Source organism: Aphelocoma coerulescens, chromosome 3 (genome assembly GCF_041296385.1).
Source record: "Aphelocoma coerulescens isolate FSJ_1873_10779 chromosome 3, UR_Acoe_1.0, whole genome shotgun sequence".
In the NCBI taxonomy this organism is placed as follows: Eukaryota; Metazoa; Chordata; class Aves; order Passeriformes; family Corvidae; genus Aphelocoma; species Aphelocoma coerulescens.
The window spans coordinates 116,408,545-116,428,079 of record NC_091016.1 but is presented as its reverse complement, the minus strand read 5'-3'; the positions used below and the strand labels follow the sequence as shown (position 1 = coordinate 116,428,079).

Genomic DNA, 19,535 nt, shown 5'->3' with positions numbered 1-19,535 from the left:
AATCAGATGCTTAGAAATACGTAATGACTGATAGTGATGTTTTGGGTTTGGTGATTTTTTTCCCTCCACATCTGTGTAGTAAAGTAAAAACAATGCTTTTCTAAGATCAGTAGTTTTATTAAGATTTAAAACCCCCTAGAGACAGTTTTTACATGTAAGTGAGGGGTGAAGTGTGTGAGATACATTACCTAGAGGGGAAAGCTCCCCTCCTGTGCTCATGCATCATCCCAGGGTGAGCCGTGGCATCTGCTTCCATGCACATGGCTCTGCTCTGAGTGGCTGTGTGCTTCCTGTGTAACACACTTACTGTGTGCTACCTGAAGAGCAAAAGGGTGGAAGTAAAAGAAGATAAGAAAATACCCACTACAGAAAGAGAAGAAGTGGAATGACCCTTGTTTTTACCTCCAGGTACCATTTTCACAAGTACTAATTTGATTATAGGTCTAATTCTTCTTCTCTGTCACAATCAATACTTACACAGCTCAGCCTCTTTTATTACAACCAGACTGATATAGAGGAGTTGACACAATTTGAATGAAGGCTTTTTTGTTTTGTAATACATTCGTGTTATTTTGGAATATCTTTGTTTTAAAAAATGACAGCCTTTTTGCACAATACTGCTCCTGCTGCCTTTTGCTGTTGATGATATCCATATCATAAGATATGGATAAGATAAGAATTGCCTGATGTGGGAGTGGAAGACACATAACTGAATGATCCCAACCATGATGGTGAGCTTTGCTGGTATCTAAATGATAATAAGAAATCAGTGTAACCAGTCAGAAAAATCAATAAATAAATAAATGGGAATTACATGTTCTTATGTCTGTGTGGAATTTTTATGCATCATATGGAAATTAGGAAAGTTCTGCTTCAGCTTCATATGGATTTCCTCTCCAATTTACGTCACTGATGTAAATTGATGTCCAAAAGAGAAAGAGAAAAGGAGGAGCAGAGTATAGAGTTTTTTTTGGCAATCCAGAGATCCCTTCCATAGATATAGTTTTATCTTTGGAATAGTGTTCTGTTTCCACCTCAGCAGTGATGTATGACTGTTGATATTTTCCATGTTTAACAGTGGATTTTAGAGCAAGGTGGTCTGAATTCCCAGGGCAAGCCATCTCCAGTCAGACACCAGCCTTTTCTGAGAAGTCCTCGTAAGCTGCTGGGATGCCAGAAGGGAGGCCACATTCTCCCGTGGTTCTAGAGCACAAGATTTGAAAAGGAAAGAGCTTCTCCACTGGTGTAGAAAGGGACAGAGAGAAAATGAAGTTGCAAGCAGGAAAAGATTAATTTGGTCCAATGAGTTTAAAATAAGATCATCGTCTCTTTTAGGCTCAGGACAGCCCTTTGTATAGTAAGAATGCCACATACCTGTTTTGAAGTGGTAACACTGAGATATTTGGAGAGCAGACTTCTGGATCAGGTGATACATGCTGTAGTCTTTGTGATGTTTTATTTTCACATTCCTGTAACTGGATGGGATAAATAAGCAAGCTGGGTGACCTCTGATGGAAAAAGATGTTTTCACTTGTGTTGGACTTCAATTTTAGGTTTTGCAATTTCGAAGCAATTCTGTAGAATGCTTCCCATGAGTGCCGTTGGTCAGTGGAATTAAACAAGTTGAATAGCATAGCGCGTAACATTGGGGAAATAAAAACTGGAAATGTACTAGAGAAAATAAGTTAACAAATTGCTGTATAATGCTGTTTAGTTTGCTCTGAAGCACACTGCTTGCTGTCGGAAGGTTAATATTGACTGTGCTTGTATGTTTTGTTTTTTGGCAGGTAACCCTGGACTGGCAGGTTATTACAGGACCTTTATACAGGCCTTATATTGTGGACTGAACCAGCAGTATCCTGTCTGGGTTGTGAGCCATGCTGGACACTGTAAACCTCCTAGTGGGATGGAAATGATAGAAGGTACAATACTGTAACTTGTGCATACAATTGTTTGCATCCCTCTGATTTTAATGGCAAAACTTGTGCCTATTGAGAACAGATTGACATGAATTTTAAATGTCTCCGTTGTATTTCCACAGAACAGTTGTATGAGAAGTGAGCGAGTTAAAGAAGTATTTTAGATAAATTAGATTTGCCAGACAAATATGTGCTATTAAGAGAATAAGAGAGTTTGCTGTTGGCAGTTGTTAGAGACAAGTTACAGTGAAGGTCTAGAATGTGTTTCTGTTGAGAAGAGTAGATTTTAAAAGTACGTTTTTAAATTAAATGTCCAATTCAGAGACTGAGTACATTAGGAGAGATTCAATTATCTGTGCATGTAAAAATAGCTGTACTAAATCAGTGAATTTCCTGGAAGCAAGTACATCTTTCTGAGGCTGGGGTATGGGATGTTTGCAGGGGAGAGGTTGGTTGTGTATCTGTTAAGAGTCTTTTGACAAGCAGATCTCCAGCAAGAGATGGTAGCCAGCTGCAAGCATTGTTAGATGGGGGGAACCAGCAGTGAATCCTGTCCTGAAGGCTGATTAATGTTGGAAGTTCTCTGGACATGGTCAAGCTGCAGTGATGTAGCAGTAAATAAGCATTTCTGACATTTTCTTCCTATATCCCACTGTGCAAACACCCCACTTTGGAGACCACTGATTTAGTGTGCAAGCATTTAAATAGTGCACTTGACTTATGAATGATGCTGCCTGTAAAGGGGTCTAAAATGAAGAAAACTATGTGGGAATAATATGCCTGATTACATTTAGTTCAAGTAGATTTTGAAAGTCTCATAAAGACTAAAGCAAGTTTTCCAACAGCAGCCATCAATCACAGACTACTTCCTAATTGACTGGAGGGATATCCCTTAGCAATTTGCAAACTGAACAAAGCTACACTCTTCATTTCTACTTCTGTATGATATCCTTCTATTCAGAGAGTTCTTGCAAGCTCTGCTCCACAGAGACATCCACCATTAATTAAACGTTTTGTTGGTGTAATTCTGCTCCCAGCAATAAATCCACTGTGCAAAATGATTTGAAATGTAATTTTACATGGTGAATACAATACAAAAGTTATACCTCAATTTCAGTGTCCTTATCCTCCTCCTCAGTTTTTAAAAAGACATTTGTTTTGAACACTACTGGGAACATAAAACAGGCCAACATCAGTCCTTAGGTGTAGGCAAAATTACGAAAAGGAGAACAGTTTTCTAGTTCTCTCTTATTTTGTTTAAAATTAGTATAATACATATGCATAGACAGCAGGTGTACATACATAGCCATGTCTTAAAGTGGTTTAATTCTGTAGACATGTGCTGTGGCTTGATGAGAAATAAATAGAACATCTCAGATAGAAATAAGAGTAGAATCATGGAATCATTAAGGTTGGAAAAGACCACTAAGATCAAGTCCAAGTTGACCAAATACCACTATACCCACAAAATCGTATCGTGAGGTGCCACATCTACTTGTTTTTTGAACACTTCCAGGGATGGAAGTGTTCCACCAGATGTTCCACCACTTCCCTGGGCAGCCTGCTCCAATGCTTAACCTCTCAGTCAAGAAATTTTTCCTAGTGTCCAACGTGAACCTTCCTTGGCACAACTTGAGGTCGTTTTTCCTTGTTGTATCTCTTGTTACCTGGTAGAGACCAACCCCTACCTGGCTTTAGCCTCTTTTCAGGTAGTTGTAGAGAGCAATAAGGTCCTCCCTGAACTTCTTTTTCTCCAAGTTGAACGCCCTCAGCTCCCTCAGCTGCTCCTTATCAGACTTGTGCTCCAGACCCTTCCCCGGCTCCTTGCCTTTCTCTGGACATGCTCCAGCACCTCAATGTCCTTCAAGAAGATTGAAGGCTTGGTTTTGTTTGTCCTTAGGGCTGCCAATAGCAAACTACTTTTGGTAGCAAAGTAAGACTGAGAGTAAAGAAAAATGAAATCAAAATTAAATTATTTATTTGTCATAATAGTCTATGTTTGCCAAGTGCTACAGAAATATGGAATCCTGTGATTCATATCTCAATCAACTAAAGAGACACAACTGACATGTTAAAATTTCATATATCTGATCAGTAGCTAGTCAGCATTCATGACTTAATGATACAATATTTGGTCAAATGATAAATTATGTTCAAGATAAATCTCTAGAACTTTATAAACTGTACCAATGAGTATTGAGCTATACACAGTCAAATTAAAAATACTTCTTATTATTTCAGCAAGGCATGTTTTTTGTTCTGAATCGCAGGGAATTTTGAGTGGCATTCTTAATAGTCAATTTACAAAATAAATTTCTAGTTTGATCTTTTATGTTATATGGACTGTAGAAGATAATAGTGTGTCCTTAAAATCTGCTAAACTAGCCTTGGTTTATGGTTCTGGTGAAAAGAGATAGGTAATGATTGGTTTCTAGTCCATCAAGAGAGTGTTTCCATTGCTTTCTCTTTACACAGGGGGAGTAGGGCCTTCAGACCATTTTGAAACTGAGTTACATCCTAGGGAACAGTATGGGAAAAGCAGAGGTGAAGGAATAATAAATTATCTGTGAAGACATTGATTATGTGAACCAAAAATGTTAATGTGCCATCAGTGTGAAGTTCTGAACTGAAATTAAGTTGTGCATAAAAAAAAATAAATTCTAGCATTACAGAAAAATTTGGAAGTGGTGTGTAGCTTAAATTTATTTGATATATTGCTTCTTGGCTGTTGTTACAATTTATCTAAATGGAGTTTGCTTTTGCAGTTCTCTGGCTTCTAATGAAACTGCAGAATTGACTATGAATGAGAGTAATATAAGCTCAAGTAATATAAATCTAAAAAAAATGACTGAAATTGTTTGGGTAAAACTGAATTTATACTCCAGCAAGGTAATAATCTTGTTAATTGCCAGGTAGTTGTCCACCAAATGACAGATAGAAGTGTGGGCATGATTAGCAGATATGACCCGTAAGTTTTTACCGTCATGATACACTGTGCTGGCAGGAAAGAGCTTAAAATAGTAGCCTGAGCAAGACAAAGAGCATGGTGTTCTGTAAAAAGAGGGTTACGAGTTATTTAGGACAGTGATTCCCAAACTGTGGCCTGTGGGCACTGGTGGTTCCCAGGACACTTGCTTGTGGTCCAGGAAGAGCTGGCTGATCAGATGGAGTTGGCACTCTTGCCGCTTTCCACTTGCTAAGTGGAATGAATAGTAACTAAGAGTACTTTTCCAATACACTTCTGTGTAAGCATTTGCTTCAGTGCCCTTGGAGATGCTGGGCCACCATGAACGTGTGGTGCTGGCAGGGAGTGGGATTGTGGTCTGCAGTGCTGAAAACAGGAGAGGAGGAGGTCATGGAACCAAGAACTGGGTTCCTAAAAATAGGGACTCATCCTTGTTGTTGTGTATCACAGAATTATAGAATGGCCTGGGTTGGAAGAGACCTTAAAAGTCATTTAGTTCCAATGCCCCTGACACACAGACAACTTCCACTAGACCAGGTTACTCAGAGCTCCATCCAACCTGACCTTAAATTTTTCCAGGGACAGAACTTACACAGGCACAGGGATTCCAAATGCATTTGGTAGTTTTTCCTGGCTTGTGATTCATTTATTTTAAGTAGAATAGATGTTTTTAACGATTGCTGATGATGGGGAATACCTACACTGCTGAATCAGGTGGATCAGAGATACTGGCAGTCTCTGGTCTGTTCAAAACCACTTCAGAATTGATCTCTGTCATACTCAGAAGGTTTTTGACCAGCAAATCCTTATCTGTGCTTCAGCCGTGTTTGGTTGGTTATAACAGCAGATATGTGGCCACATTGAGGTATGCAGTGATAGCTGTGTTTAAAAAGCATTTTTGTCTTGCATATTTATATATACATATATACATAGGGAAAAAAGCAGTAGGAAGGCAGCTGGGCTGGCACCTCACATGCATACTTTAAGCTTATGCATATACACATTTAATTCACATTACACACATTTAATTCACATTAATTTATATTTTAAACATTATTTGCTTCCTAAGTGTATAAATTAAAATATCTGAGAATCATTGAAAGATTAAATATCTTTAATATAAGTTCCTTTGAGGCTTAGTCAGTTATATTTCTATATTACACACCCAGAGAACTCTGTAGTCATGTTTATGTCCCAGAACACATTAAAATTCTACTTAACTTTAATGCATATTTATATGTCTCCCAGTCTAGTGATACCATTCTGTCGATACATTAAAAGTTTCAAGCATGCCATCCAGGTAGAATTAACGCTGGTTTCACAACTATTTCATACCAAAGTGTAATATTTTTAATGTATAAGGGGGGAAGGTTCCTGTTCACACAGCTGGTCTTGGCGCTGATTAATCCCATGGAGCTCCCCACATGGTGTTTGTCAGCAGCGAGGGATCCTAGGTCAGGGTGTGCACAGAGGGACTGGTTGTTTGCACAGGTTGGGACAGGAACTGTCAGCTCACTGCAGTGCAGTCCTGCTGCCCCTCCTGATCCAGCAACTGCTGTTGCCCAGAAACCTTATCCCTTACTTGTCTTGGAAAAGGCAACCTAAGGAAGGAAGTGTATGTGCATATGTAAAAGTTATTATGAGGTGTTTAAATGTTGAGGTTTTTGTCTTTGCCTGGTAAGATCTGAATTTTAGTGTATAGCTTTAATGCTAAGTGTCTATTTTAAGGAAACAAATGGTCATTTCATGTTATGAACCCACTGGAATGCTTGAAATCTAAATGTGTGAAAAGTAAGCAGCCCTAGGGATGCTGCACTACTCCGTTTACTTCTTCCCTTTAAACCACATTCAGTTAATTATTCATGGGGGTCCCATAATTATGCAAATACATCCTTAGAGTGAAATCTTGGCATTTGGCATTGACTTTATCAGTCCTGCTTTATTTTAAGCATGTGTTTAAAAGTCTTGTTCCATTCAAAATCAAAACAAAGAAAAATAAAATTTTGTTGTATATGAAGTATTTCTAAGTTGTTCTGTTGTTTTCTTTTCTGGCCATCCAAAATGATAACAATTTAAAATGTTCATATTATCATACCTTAGCAGCCATGTATTTATTTGCAAAGATCATTTAAACACTATTAAGCTGTTTTGGTAGTACTTAATGCATCTCTATATTCCGTTGAGTTTGATGGAGTAGTGACTAATTTTTGTTGACATTACGAGGAATAGGACTTTGTCTTTACATTTCTTATGGCTAGATGAAAAATAGGTTCTCTGCATTCTCTGTTTCTTTCAAGGTTTTCCACTAGTCTGTTGACATATTTTCTATTGGAATACTATTAAAAAATGTCCACGAAGAACTTTCTAATCTGTTCTAGTACTTTATTCAATTAATTCATTGGTTAAAATAACTGGAATTTTTCATCCACACCTACAAATAACAGTAATATAATTCTATTTTTAAAGATGGGTTTAAAAGGAGCAACTTCTGAAACATGATACAGTCTTCTGGATCTTTATCTAGAAAACAAGATGTTAAAGAAAAAAAAGAATACATCCACTGGAGAGCACAGTGTCTTTACTGCACTCCAGGAAACTTTGGATGTAGGTTTTGAAACTGTTTATGGGTTATTTTCTGCATTTCATCCCATGTCATAGGTATGTTCTCCAACTGATACCACCATTTCTGTTTAGATGAAGGTGGCTTTTAGTGGGGGGGGGGGGGGGGAAGGTGTTCAAGAATGTGAACCTGGTGAAGAGGTAACAGTTACATAGTCTGGTGTCCTGACTTCTGAAGGCATGTCACAGTTTTCTGGGATGAGCAGTGCTGTGATGTTTGAGAGTGGCTCGTTTATCATACTGGTAAAGGGAAAGTAAAAACCTAACATAATTTAATAAACACAGTATTGAGACAATTCAGATTATTTTCCTCAGGGAGAATGCTTAGGAATCTTTTAACCCAACTCAGTTTGAAAGATATTCTTGCTAACAGAATGACAATGTCTTCTGCTAACATAATGACAATGAAGTATCCCCATAGCAGGGAATAATCCTCATGTCTGAAGGTGTAACAGGTCTGGATTTATTTTTATAGTTTATTCAGTACACAGGTTGGCTGCAGGAAGAAAGCTGATCAACAGTTTCATTTAGCAATTCCAATTTATGATAGAGACCTTTGATTTAATTTTGATTCCCACAAAACTTGCAACAAATGGTGCAGATCTTGATAGGATCAGGCCACTGTTTAAAGACATTTTTATTTTTAATTGACAGTGGTCTACAGCTGAGAGATTGAGAAGCTGTCAGTTATGCACAACATAGTTCCAGAGTCTAAAAATAATCAGGTTTGGAACATGGACCCTTTCTGGGTTTGTTTTGGTTTTAGGAGTTCCCTTTCTTTAAGCAGCAATGTAGGCATTTCAGGGAAATACAGGAAACTGTAAGGTACAGTGTGCAGAAAAAGTAACTGCAAATGGCCTCATTCTTAAATAATCAGTAATTACTGTTTGCTGGATGAAGTTTTTCTTTTTTCTAGTTTTGATACCACCTGGCACTACTCTCTTTCTTTAAGACAGACATATTCTTACCTTTGTAAAGGCTGAATTTTAGGTTTTATGGATTAATACATCTATTAAAATAATCTAATTTACTACAGTTATTGAATTACTGGTGTGGTCAGGTGACTACTTAATTGCCAAATAATTCCCCATTGGGTTAAATGTTAGAGCAGATAATTAAAATTCTCAGGGATTGCCATTGTAGTGTCAGTTTTTTCAGAACAGAACTATCATTTCAAACATATTATTGTTGAGTCTTTTCTGTCAGAGACTCCACTGACTTATGTGCTATGTTTTACATGATTTAGAGGAACAAGTTATATTTTTCAGTTAATCACAAAGAGGACAATTTCAGTGTTTCTGAATGCACTTCAGCATAAAACTCTACGTGATCATATTTGGAGCTGTTTATGTCTAGAGTGCAGGTCAAACTCAGTTGATGTCTTTTTATATAAACTATACTGTAAAGCCTCAGGCAGTTTCAAAGTGTTTGTATTGAGCTGTTGCTTCAATGTCTGCTAATGTAAATGAGTGAGGAAACCAAACTTTGTCCAACCGTGACTCTAGAACTGCTTGTGGTGAATTGATTTACTTTCCATGTAGGACCTCTCACCTTTGAAAAATGAAGACCAAAAAATCCCTTATTCATCTGTAATGACAGGTGTTAGAATGGTTTGTGTTGGAAAGGACGTTGAAGATCATCTAGTTCCAACTCCTTGCCATGGGCAGGGACACCTTCCACTAGGTAAGGCTGCTCAAAGCCCTATTCAGCCTGTTCTTGAGGGATGGGGCGTCCACAACTTCTCAAGGCAACCTGTTCCAGTATCTCACCACCCTCACAGTAAAGAATTTCTTACGTCTAATCTAAACCTGCCCTCTTCCAGTTTAAAGCCATTCCCCTTTGTCCTATCACTCCCTGCTTTTGGAGAAATTCCTCTCCAGCTTGCTTGTAACCCCTTTAAATACTCAGTTTTGTACTGGTGGCACTTCAGTCTCTATTTCAGCTATCAGGTAAAACTCCGAGTAGAATAAAGCCATCACAGTAGTACCTTGGGCATGTTGCCACAGTTGTGTTCTGGGCAGTTCAGGTGGGTGGCTAAGAAAGAAACCTTCAGCATTTTCTTCAGGAAGGGTAAAAAGGAAACCGCTATCTTGGTAACAGAAAATTAATTTTTAAACAGTATAAGAGAACACTAGAGGAGAAAAGATATAAATCAGAATTTAAAGTAGTCATTTGACAAAAATGTGTTTCCTCCCCAATGATATAAAATTTGCACTGCACAGCATATGCAAATGGTTATTTAAAGCATCAGCAACTGATAAAGGAACCTGCTACATTTATACAAATTACAAGGTGAAATTCTATTTGCTTTCCTCAGCTTTGCCACTGATTTTCATAAATTCAGACTTTTTCACATGCTGTTTTGTCCATTTCTCTTTTGCCAGTGGGAGTCAGTGCTGGGAATCACTGTTCTGTGGCTCGTTCCCTTTGCTGTCAGGTCACACTCCTTGTGTGAAGAGGAGCCCAGGCAGAGATTACAAGACTTTTCAAGGCAGGTGGCATTGGGAGTATTGACTGAGTCCTGTGAGGTAGCACTGCATTGCAGAATATTTTGCAGACGTGCTGTGCTACAGCCCTCAGTGCTGCTAGCAGGGAGTCGTGTTCTCTGCTGGCATAAACTAACGTAGCTCTTTGCAGTCAGCACTGTGACACCAGTGTACAGCAGCAGGGAATATAAGATAATAATTTGGAAGGCTTCTTATAATCCATCAGTTTTGAGGGATACAGATGAAGGATAGAAAAATGTTATGCTTGCCTAAGTGGATCATTTACTCATAAAAAGGATGCTGTTGTTACATAATTTGGATCTGGGTATTAAATTTAACCTTTCTATGGACAAATGAACATAGAAGCCTACACTTCCCTTTATACTTCTATTGAAACAGTGTCATCCAAGATGAATATACACAAGGGTGAAGAAAAAGGACTAAGTTTACTGAATGCCATCCTAATACCTTTATAGGAGCTGTGCAACAGGAGGGGCATTAGTGTTATTTTGGTATTATTCTGAAGGGTCATACTTAATTGAACATGTCAGTCTTAGTTGATATCACAGTACTGAATAAAATTTTGGGATGGATTTTCAAGAAAAATTGGGACTGGCCTGGCAAATAAAAAGTTACAGCTTGAATTCAGTAGAAGCATCAAATACTTCAGAAAATGTCACCCATCAATCTGTCCGATCCCTGTGAAGTACAGATTCTGTATTGTAACTTGGGCTGTTGTATAAGTGCCCCTCTCAGCTCCTTGCATTTTCCCTTTTCCTTCTCTTAACATCATGGTGTGTGCCTTCTCATTTTCTCTTACTTTGAAAATAATTCTTTTTATTTCCTGTCTGTGAAATAACATGGGTTGTCTTCCTTGGCCAGCTGTTTTACTCTGCTCCAAACTTTGTCTCTCCCTTGTTTGCTCTCAGTACTTCTTTCTCTATTTGTATCTGTTTAAACTTCCCAAGGTTTTGAAGTGCTGTTTTCAATAGGTGTGACTGTTGGACTTACCTACTGTGGTGCAGCACCTCATTTGTCATAACCAATGGAATCAATGCATGTGAAGTGATACTCACTGTTTTTGTTCCCTTCAATACTCACACAATTTCCACTGTCCTTTCCTTTACCATCTATACTACATCTGCTCATTCTTGGTGATGTGTAGAACATCATTATTCTGGTTTTCTTCCATTGTTAATCTGTATAAAAGAAAGTTTTGTTGAAGCGTGCAGTTTTGTTTGTGTGGGTAAGTGGGGGGCATTGACAGAGCTTTGCACTTGGCTTCAGTATGTCCAGAAAGAAGAAACATAGCATGGACAGTCACCTTCTCGTGGGCTCAGACCTCTTTGCTTTTTGCTCCTTGTGGTCATTTTATGTTGGAAATTCAGATCTGCTCCTATACAGTGATGGGTCTCTAGCCTGTACCCTGCTAAGTGTGGGTTTTTTTTGTAATTTTGTTTTACTGTTTGTTTTCTCCCTTTATAGTATGATGCTGAGAGTTCTTACAGGTTGCACTTTCTGCAGTTATTCAACTTACTGACTGCAAAATGCAGTCATTGAAATACAGAAAACTTTACCATTTACATTATGTAAAACACCCATATACCATTTGCTTTATGCTCATTAAAGTGCTTGGAATGGAGATGTTGATTGGTGTAGAACTGCATAATAAAACACTCTTTAGTGTTTGCCTTGCCAAAATTGGAGACAACCAACAAAATTCTGCTTCAAAGTTTGGACTGTTATTTCATCATTACTTGGTAATAGTTACTCTAAACAGAGGGAAGCAAGACTGCAAATGTAAAATAAAACAAGTTTCTAAGAGATAATTTAGAGAGTTCAGGGTGCTCCTGTATGCTTTTAATAAAAATCTGTGTTTTAGTGTTTGTCATGTTTATTAGTTCATTCTGTCAGACTATACTCGTACTAATTTAATTATAATACAGCTTCCTTTGAAAAACATATTAGGTGTTAAACAAGTGTCCCAGCAATAGGTGTGTAGAAAGCAAAGGAAATCAGTAGTTCAATTTGTAAAATAAGGTCTTGTTATTTTTCTGGTAAAGAAAATAATACATATGACCACTTCAGTATCTTGAGTAAATGGTAATTTATTTGTGGAGGATACCTTTACAAAAAGTAATTGCTCCAATAAACACTAATGAGTGGTGTGTTTATCTTAAAAGTTGCATGAACAGTTCCTGAGGGTGCTATGGCCAGACTAAGGTCTAAGGGTTAATCTAAAACACAATGCTTTAAGACCTGGTTCTTGGTGTCAGGAGGAGTTCTTCAGTATTTATTTAACATTCTTTCAGGGTTTCCATCCTATTTCTTTGGCATTCTATTGCTTACTGGTACAAATTATCCATGGTTCACTAATCAAATGAAAGATTGGGTGAAACATTCAAGCTTTGAGAAATATATCTTTAGGGGATGGCCATACTAGACCCACAAACCTTATGTCTCAATTTTTAAGCTTACAGTTTTATTTAAACACTTTAAAATGGCACCATTCAGTTTTAAGGAATTATTGTCTTTTGCTATAAGACAAAAAGCAATCGAATTATTTTATTTCCAGAATTAGACTTCATATTATGCACACCATTTTCACAGCTAATCTAAGTAATTCAATTGTAATTTCTGCCTGTCACTGCATAAAGGAAATGATAAAAATTTTCCAGGTGTTGCTTTGTCTAAACACAAGTTATTCAGTTGAAGCTGCTGCTCCTTCCACTAGGGTCTGTGAATGTATTTGTAGTGGAAAAAGGAGGTGGCATGTAAAGTCTAAAACACTTGGCCCAATATGTTGGTTTTACTTGGGGTATTTGGTGGGGATGCAGAGGGATAAATGTGTTCCTAAGCTACCCCCTAGTTCAGTCTCCAGACACTTACTTGTCCTTACCCTGCAAAAGGTCCAGTTCTGAAAATTCTTGACCACACAAGTTTATAGAAGTGATTCACTGAAGTTTGTCCTTAGATGTCCTGCTCCCACTTCTTAGACTCAATGGTTCATGGAAGAGGAAGATACAGTGCAGGTAGACCAGTGGTTTTTACTTCCCTTTCCTTCATGATATGTAATTGCAGGTCACTTTTTCACGTGGTTCCTTACTTGTTTGAGTCATTTGGAGGCCTTGTTTATGAGCTGATCTTGGGACAGACTTCAGAGTCATTCCATGAGAAGTGGACAAGTTTCCACATGTACTGAGCTCAAATATTCAGTTACCTGTTGTGACCAGGGCAGTTTGGAGTTTGGACATGTAAAACTGTGAAATTTGGGAAGCACAAAGGCATGCAGAAATTTGAGGGTGCTGTTAGAAAGTCAGGCCTCTGGTATCTTTTTGAATCATTCAGTAAAAAGAATTCTATGATTTAGCAGACTTTTTAATAAAAGGCTAACTTTTATAAATTGCCAGCCTGAAGTCTGCTCACATAACTGCTATGATTTTTTTTTTATTTTCTGCATAAGAATTTCCCTTGCCTACACAGCAGAAAAACAAACAAACAGATTTTCTGTTATTTCCCTGAAAACCAAAGTCCTCTTTCCTAGCAAGATTAACTTGTCAACTAATCTTAGAGCAAACACTTTATTTTAATCTATCATTGTTTTCTGCCTGTAGTTTTAGCAGGGGTCAGAAAAAGAGATTCATTAAAGTGATGGCGCATTTGTTTTTCTGAAAGCACATCAGAAAATTAATGCTTTGCCAAAGAAAATAAAGAAATACAGTATTTCTTTTAATACACCAGTTAAATAAAGTCTTAAAATCCTGTCTTGGCCCAGATGGGGTGTTTGCAGCATAAGGTACAAGTCGTATAATTTCTACTATCTGAAAACTGCTTAAATGAGCTCTCCTTCAACCATGGCATATATTCCACACCTGAGGTGAAGTCACTCTGGTCCCTTCTTTGATGTAGAGCCATTGGAGTGCTGACTGCCAGTGTGTTTGTGCAAGTCTGTTTGCTTATACAAAGAATCCATGTAAGCTTCTCCACCCAAGAAATTCATGTTGATTTTGGATAATCCCTGGGCAATTTTATTCTGTAAAATAAATAAATAAATCTTTCAAACTTGTGACGCAGCCCAGCTCTCGCACATTTTGGACTATTAGAAGTGTAGCATTTGTGTTGGGGAAACATGAAGTGACACAAGGCGTGGACAATTTTATATTTGTCCAGATGTCAAATAGGATGCATATTTCAGTACAGGGTTACGTGACGCTGGAGCTTCACCTGAGAAGCATGGGGTCAATCCATGATGAGAGTTTTGCATGGGGATTACCAGACCCCACACTGCATGCTCATTCCCCAGTGTGGCTTCTCTAGGAATAGTGCCAAGGTGATTGGATTTGGCAATAAACCAGTATTTCAGAAGAAAAGGAAAAGTTGTATTAAACAGCTGAAACAATTCTCTGGGGTCAGCCTTGGCTGTCAGGGCTCGCTTGCAGCCACAGAGAGGTTCTCTGTGTATGTAACACAGGCCAGTAGCCAAGGGAATCAGAGCATCCTTGTTCTGAGTGTGTGAGCAGGACTGTGCTGAGGGTGATTTGGCCCACAGTAGAATGAATGTCCATGATCATCATCAATCACAACTGACCCATCCAATTAAAAATCGCTTCTGCAGGCTCTGCTCTCCCTGCCTCCCTTAAGGGAACACTGGTGCACAGGCTTGAGTTGAGTGTGTTTGAGTCCTAAACTCAAGTCTGGCCAAATGCAAGGAAGAAAAAGCCATTTTCACTTTATTCTCAATCCCCGTCTGTGTCCTTCTTGAGGGTTTTGCTTTGGCAGTACAGCTGATTCTGAACAGGCACATCTCTGCTGAAGTCAGTAATAGCTATGGATATGCTGGCCAGAATGTCTACACTGCTATTTATTAGGTAAATAAACATTAAATTAGGTATGTAATGTCTTAACTAAAATAATTAACTGTATGTGTCTGACATAATTATCTAAACTTGGAAAATATTGAGATGGGCCTAGACTGTCTCTGCTGTGGTCTTTATTAATTTCATGACAGCAGTCTCCAGCAACTCTTTCAGCAGATGCTGAATTCATGTAGGGAAAAGCCATTAACCTCATGAGACTGAATAATGCAAATAAAAATTTGTCTTGTTTCCTGCTTGGTTTCTGGGATCTTGTGAACCATGAAAAGTTGTCTAGAAGATTTATACACCTACTTTGCCTCCTTTTCCTTTGCTCTAACTGGAAAATAAGCTGAAAACATGTATTTCAAGAACTGCAATGAAATGTAAAACATTAAAAGATGTGCTGATAAACTACTGAGATGTCAGTGCCTGAGTGAAACAGTATGGAAATGATAGCAAATGTTTACAAGGGACAATTGACCTGCTCAACCCAACATGCAGTAATACATATATACGCAATATAACTTACTCTTTCACTTGTTGCTGTATCCAATGGGCCATCACGTTTCTCGTAGGCTGGCATTTATTGTGTTATATATACCTGTAATTAGACTTTGGGATGTAGACAAACTATTCCTGCATGAGGCTGAGCTGCTGTGTAATTAAATGTAGGAAAGGCAGCTTTTGCTAAAAATAGAAACTTAAGTTTAAAAACAATGTGTTGGACTCAGGCATTTACTTAGGGTTTCATAAAATAGAACAAACTCTTTGTTTTCTGTTACTTGTAGAAAACCTTGTAAACAAAATATCACTTCTCATCTAATTTTGCATTTCTTGGTTGTGTTTTGGTAAACCCATTTTCATTTTGAGTAAATTACTCTGAATTATCATATGATCATCAATAGTTTTAGCAGAAATACTAGTTTAACTGAAGAACAACTTTGTTGGGACTTTGGTGGTAATAATTTAAACTCAGAAAAGAGCCATCTTGAGCAATTATTTTGCTTCTAAAGGTTATGTTTCATACAGATGCTCAAAAAGATTATGTAGTGCCAGCCCTCTTGGGCTACTAAAGAGTACTGTCACTATCAACCTCCCAATAACTTCACTACAGCAGTGTTAGTAATTTTTAGTATTTGAGGTTACCATCCAGGTGCCACCAAATTTACTGTGTACGAATTAAAGCACTGACAGCAATAATTTGATAAATGCTGTTCACAGTCATAGGCACAGGCAGTTAACTCATAGTTACCTCTTTCCTCAAGCAGGTGCAGAACAATCTGAAATAGGACTATGATTCTGACTTACAGTAGTTTTTCAATGCATTTCAGTGTTTTTAATGTATTTACCTTTACAGTGTCTTTGCCTGATGGATACTTTCTTCCACATCTATTTTTCACACAGGGAGCTGTTCCGGAGCACATCAAAAGACATCAAGTGGGAAGTTAAACACCTTGGTGGGCCAGTTAGGGCTGTGTGTGCACTCTCTGTGTTAGCTGCTCCTGAGTTGTTAGAGGTGGGTGGCTTTTGCCAGGGACCTAGGAGCCCTGTGTAGGACCATGGCTCAGTAATGAGCTGGTCCCCACTGTGTGTCTGAACCATGCTGCCAGGAGATTTAGCTTACGTCAGACTAAAACTGCATTGCAAGTTGACCTGTAATATCAGAGGTTTAATTTTGAGTATGAAATTGAAACCTGAGGTAATAGCATGAGTTAAGAGATTAAGTGATACTAGTACCACTCCATCTCATCTAGATAAGATAAAGGCATGTATTCCTTCATGCTTGCTGTCTCTTTTCTTTTATTCTTTTTTTTAGTATTTCTTCTTACAGCCATGTCAATAGAATAGTCCAGCATAAACTGGAGTGGTGTATCCTTAACATAGTGTTTAGCTTAGTGGGTAAAGAGCACTTTTCTAGCAGATGAAAGAGCTGTGAATCCCCTTAGACTCAGGAACTTCAGATACATGCCACTCTTATAATAAGCAAGAGTTAAAGATACCTGAATTGCTGTATATTCTTACAGACACCAGCTCGGTTTGTCTTGTTGACTGGCCAGGAAGCGAGGAGCCAAGTCCTCATCATGAGGGATTGCCCAAGCTCCTTTAGAAGGTCCCTGACAAAACAGGAATTAACAGTACAGTAATCTAGAACCATGAAGCTCTAACTTGATTTTCCTCTTTTCAGCTGAATTGACAATGATGAGAACCTGCATTAACAGGGATATTTTATGTAGGGGCTGGTGTTTTGTGTTGACACATAGTCATTTCCTATTTTTCCTCATTCCATGGGACATTTTTATGCATCTTTAAGACAGGAGATTTTGAGTACCTGAAGGTTGTTAGTGCATGATGACATATATGGTAGCTTGTCTTCTGCAAGGAGGGACCCATTCCTGGGCAATATTGCTCTTGTAGGTCCTGATCTTTCAATGTAAATTTGGATTGGTTTAAGCTTGATCTAATGCCCTGAGTTTGGTCTTGTTCTGAATGAAGGAGATCAAAATAGTGGATGATGTAATGTTCACATGGAGATGCTATGGAATCTCCATGTGTTTGCAAATCTTTTGCTGGCTCCCAAGCTGCACATAAGGCTTTACATCCTGTGCATGTGATTTATCAGTCTGTATTTTCCAGTGGTGGTAACTGAAAATTAAATTTTTAAGTCTGGTGGAGGTTTTTTTTGTGTTTGGTTTGTTTGGGGTTTTTACAATTAATGTATGTGTTTATTTCAGTGTTTTACAAAGAAGTGTGGGGGGAAAAAAAGATATGCCTGAAATTTCTTTCACTGAACCAAAGGACTTCTTTTCTTTTATGTTTCAGACACAGATATTAAGGAGCTGGAGGATGTTTTTGGACTTAACGGACAAGTAGAGCATAAACTGAACTTCCTCAAAAAGAATGTATCAAAAGATATAAAGCTGGTACTGATTGCTCATTCTATTGGTTGCTACATCACCCTGGAGATGATGAAACGAGCATCAGAGCTTCAGGTACATGAACCTTCTTGAATGGGAGTTACTTTATTAGCAAAGCAGTGCACATGCTTAGCCTATGGGTAATGCCATGTATTTCCTGTGGAAACTCTATTCCACTATGCACAAACAAACAAAAAAAAGGCTGATCCTAGTAACATAAAATAAAGCAAATTGGTGTAAATCTGAGTCTGAATTTGGATCTTTAATGCCCTTGGAATATAAATAATTAATAATGGTGGGAAATATATTTATGACTTCCTTGTTCTCATCTTTAAATAATTTATAATCAGATCACTAGATACTTGGCAATTGCAATATGTATCACACCAAAAATTAAGATTGGTTGTGATTTTTACAGTGGTTTCTTATCTTGAGGTGAACAGATTGCTGGTTAGACATGGAAAAATGTATGGGAATGAATAGTAATATAAGTTGTGAGGAATACTACTATGAAAGACATTGATTTTAAAATTTAATACAAATATCACTGCTTCTGCAACTCAGTCTTGGTTTGTGTAACTTAATGAGAGTGAGAGCTGTTACTGCATGTTCTGTATATCTGAACATTTTACTTTGTCACTGTGAAGCAGTAAGAAGGCTGAAGCAGGATCATGGCCTTGCCCTCTGGAAACAGCAAACTGCTCAGTAATAACTCACTCTACTAGTGGCTGATAAATGGAGAATAGGAATTTTTATTCTTAAACATTCACTCTTACTAAATCATTGCCTCTTCCTTTACTTTATGAAATCTTCAGTGGAAGGAAGTGCCATGTTAGTGGTGACATGAAGTCTGGGGTTAATATATGCGTGTGGTTAATATATGTAATGTATGTGGTTAATATATGCATATCCACTTCTTCATAACCATTTCCACTGCACACCTAACTTTTTCTTCCTTTAAAGGAAAAATGAACTAAAAAAGTGAAACATGAGGATAACCTGATATATTTCTATAGGCATATTTCACTTAGTGATTATAAACAAGAGCATTTTTTGGGAGAAATCCTAGATATTTTCAGGAAGGAGCATTCTAGAAAATACCATGTGCATTAATTTGTCCAAAAGTGCCAACTTTTTTTGGGTCAAAATCTGTAGTCTTTATTGCTCAAATTATTTTATCTGGTTTCAATTAAACTGTAAGTTTTTGAGTAACATTTTTACACCTGGCTCACCGGATGCTGGCAGCTTTCTATTCATCAGTGTTTTGAAACACAGGGATCTTTGGGACACTCTTAGACCTCATGGTGCACTGTGTGCATAAAGTTAATATAGGACAAGCTACATTTAAGATGCATTCAACAATAGAAAATATTTGTGTAAGCCAGGGTATTGTGCAACCTTCGTCCCTTTGCCAAAAATAAGTTAACTCTTAGCTTTTATAACATATGAAGTGTGATAATAAGAAACTTGTGTTTCCATCTCTCCCTTTATTTTTACTGGAATATTTGATTCCCACAAGATTTTGAGCACATACGTGTATTTTAGTAGCTAGATCATTTGATTTTATTTTTGTGTAGTTCTTGGTGATATTTTTTCATTATATGAATTTTGGGTTTGGTCTTAAAATTCTCTGCTATAAGGGCCTTTCATTGTTTACAGTTTATTCTGAGCTAGAGGTTAATTGGTTGTATTTATTGTTCAAATAATCCAGTAAACATTTATATTTGGAATGTACGTTTAGCAAATTTATTTTTAGAATCACAGTCATAGAATTG

At 37.7% G+C, this 19,535-nt stretch overlaps 1 protein-coding gene across 2 annotated transcripts in view; it reads left to right on the top strand.

The window, feature by feature from the left end:
* The window catches only part of LDAH (lipid droplet associated hydrolase), a 113,567-nt gene that overhangs the window by 30,624 nt on the left and 63,408 nt on the right, over positions 1–19,535 (top strand). The window contains exons 3-4 of one of the 2 annotated variants that reach the window (XM_069011672.1): positions 1,788–1,922; positions 17,666–17,835. In XM_069011672.1, the coding sequence (XP_068867773.1) occupies positions 1,788–1,922; positions 17,666–17,835 (305 nt within the window). The remainder of the gene's footprint in view (positions 1–1,787; positions 1,923–17,665; positions 17,836–19,535) is intronic. The other variant, XM_069011673.1, reaches the window with a different exon arrangement.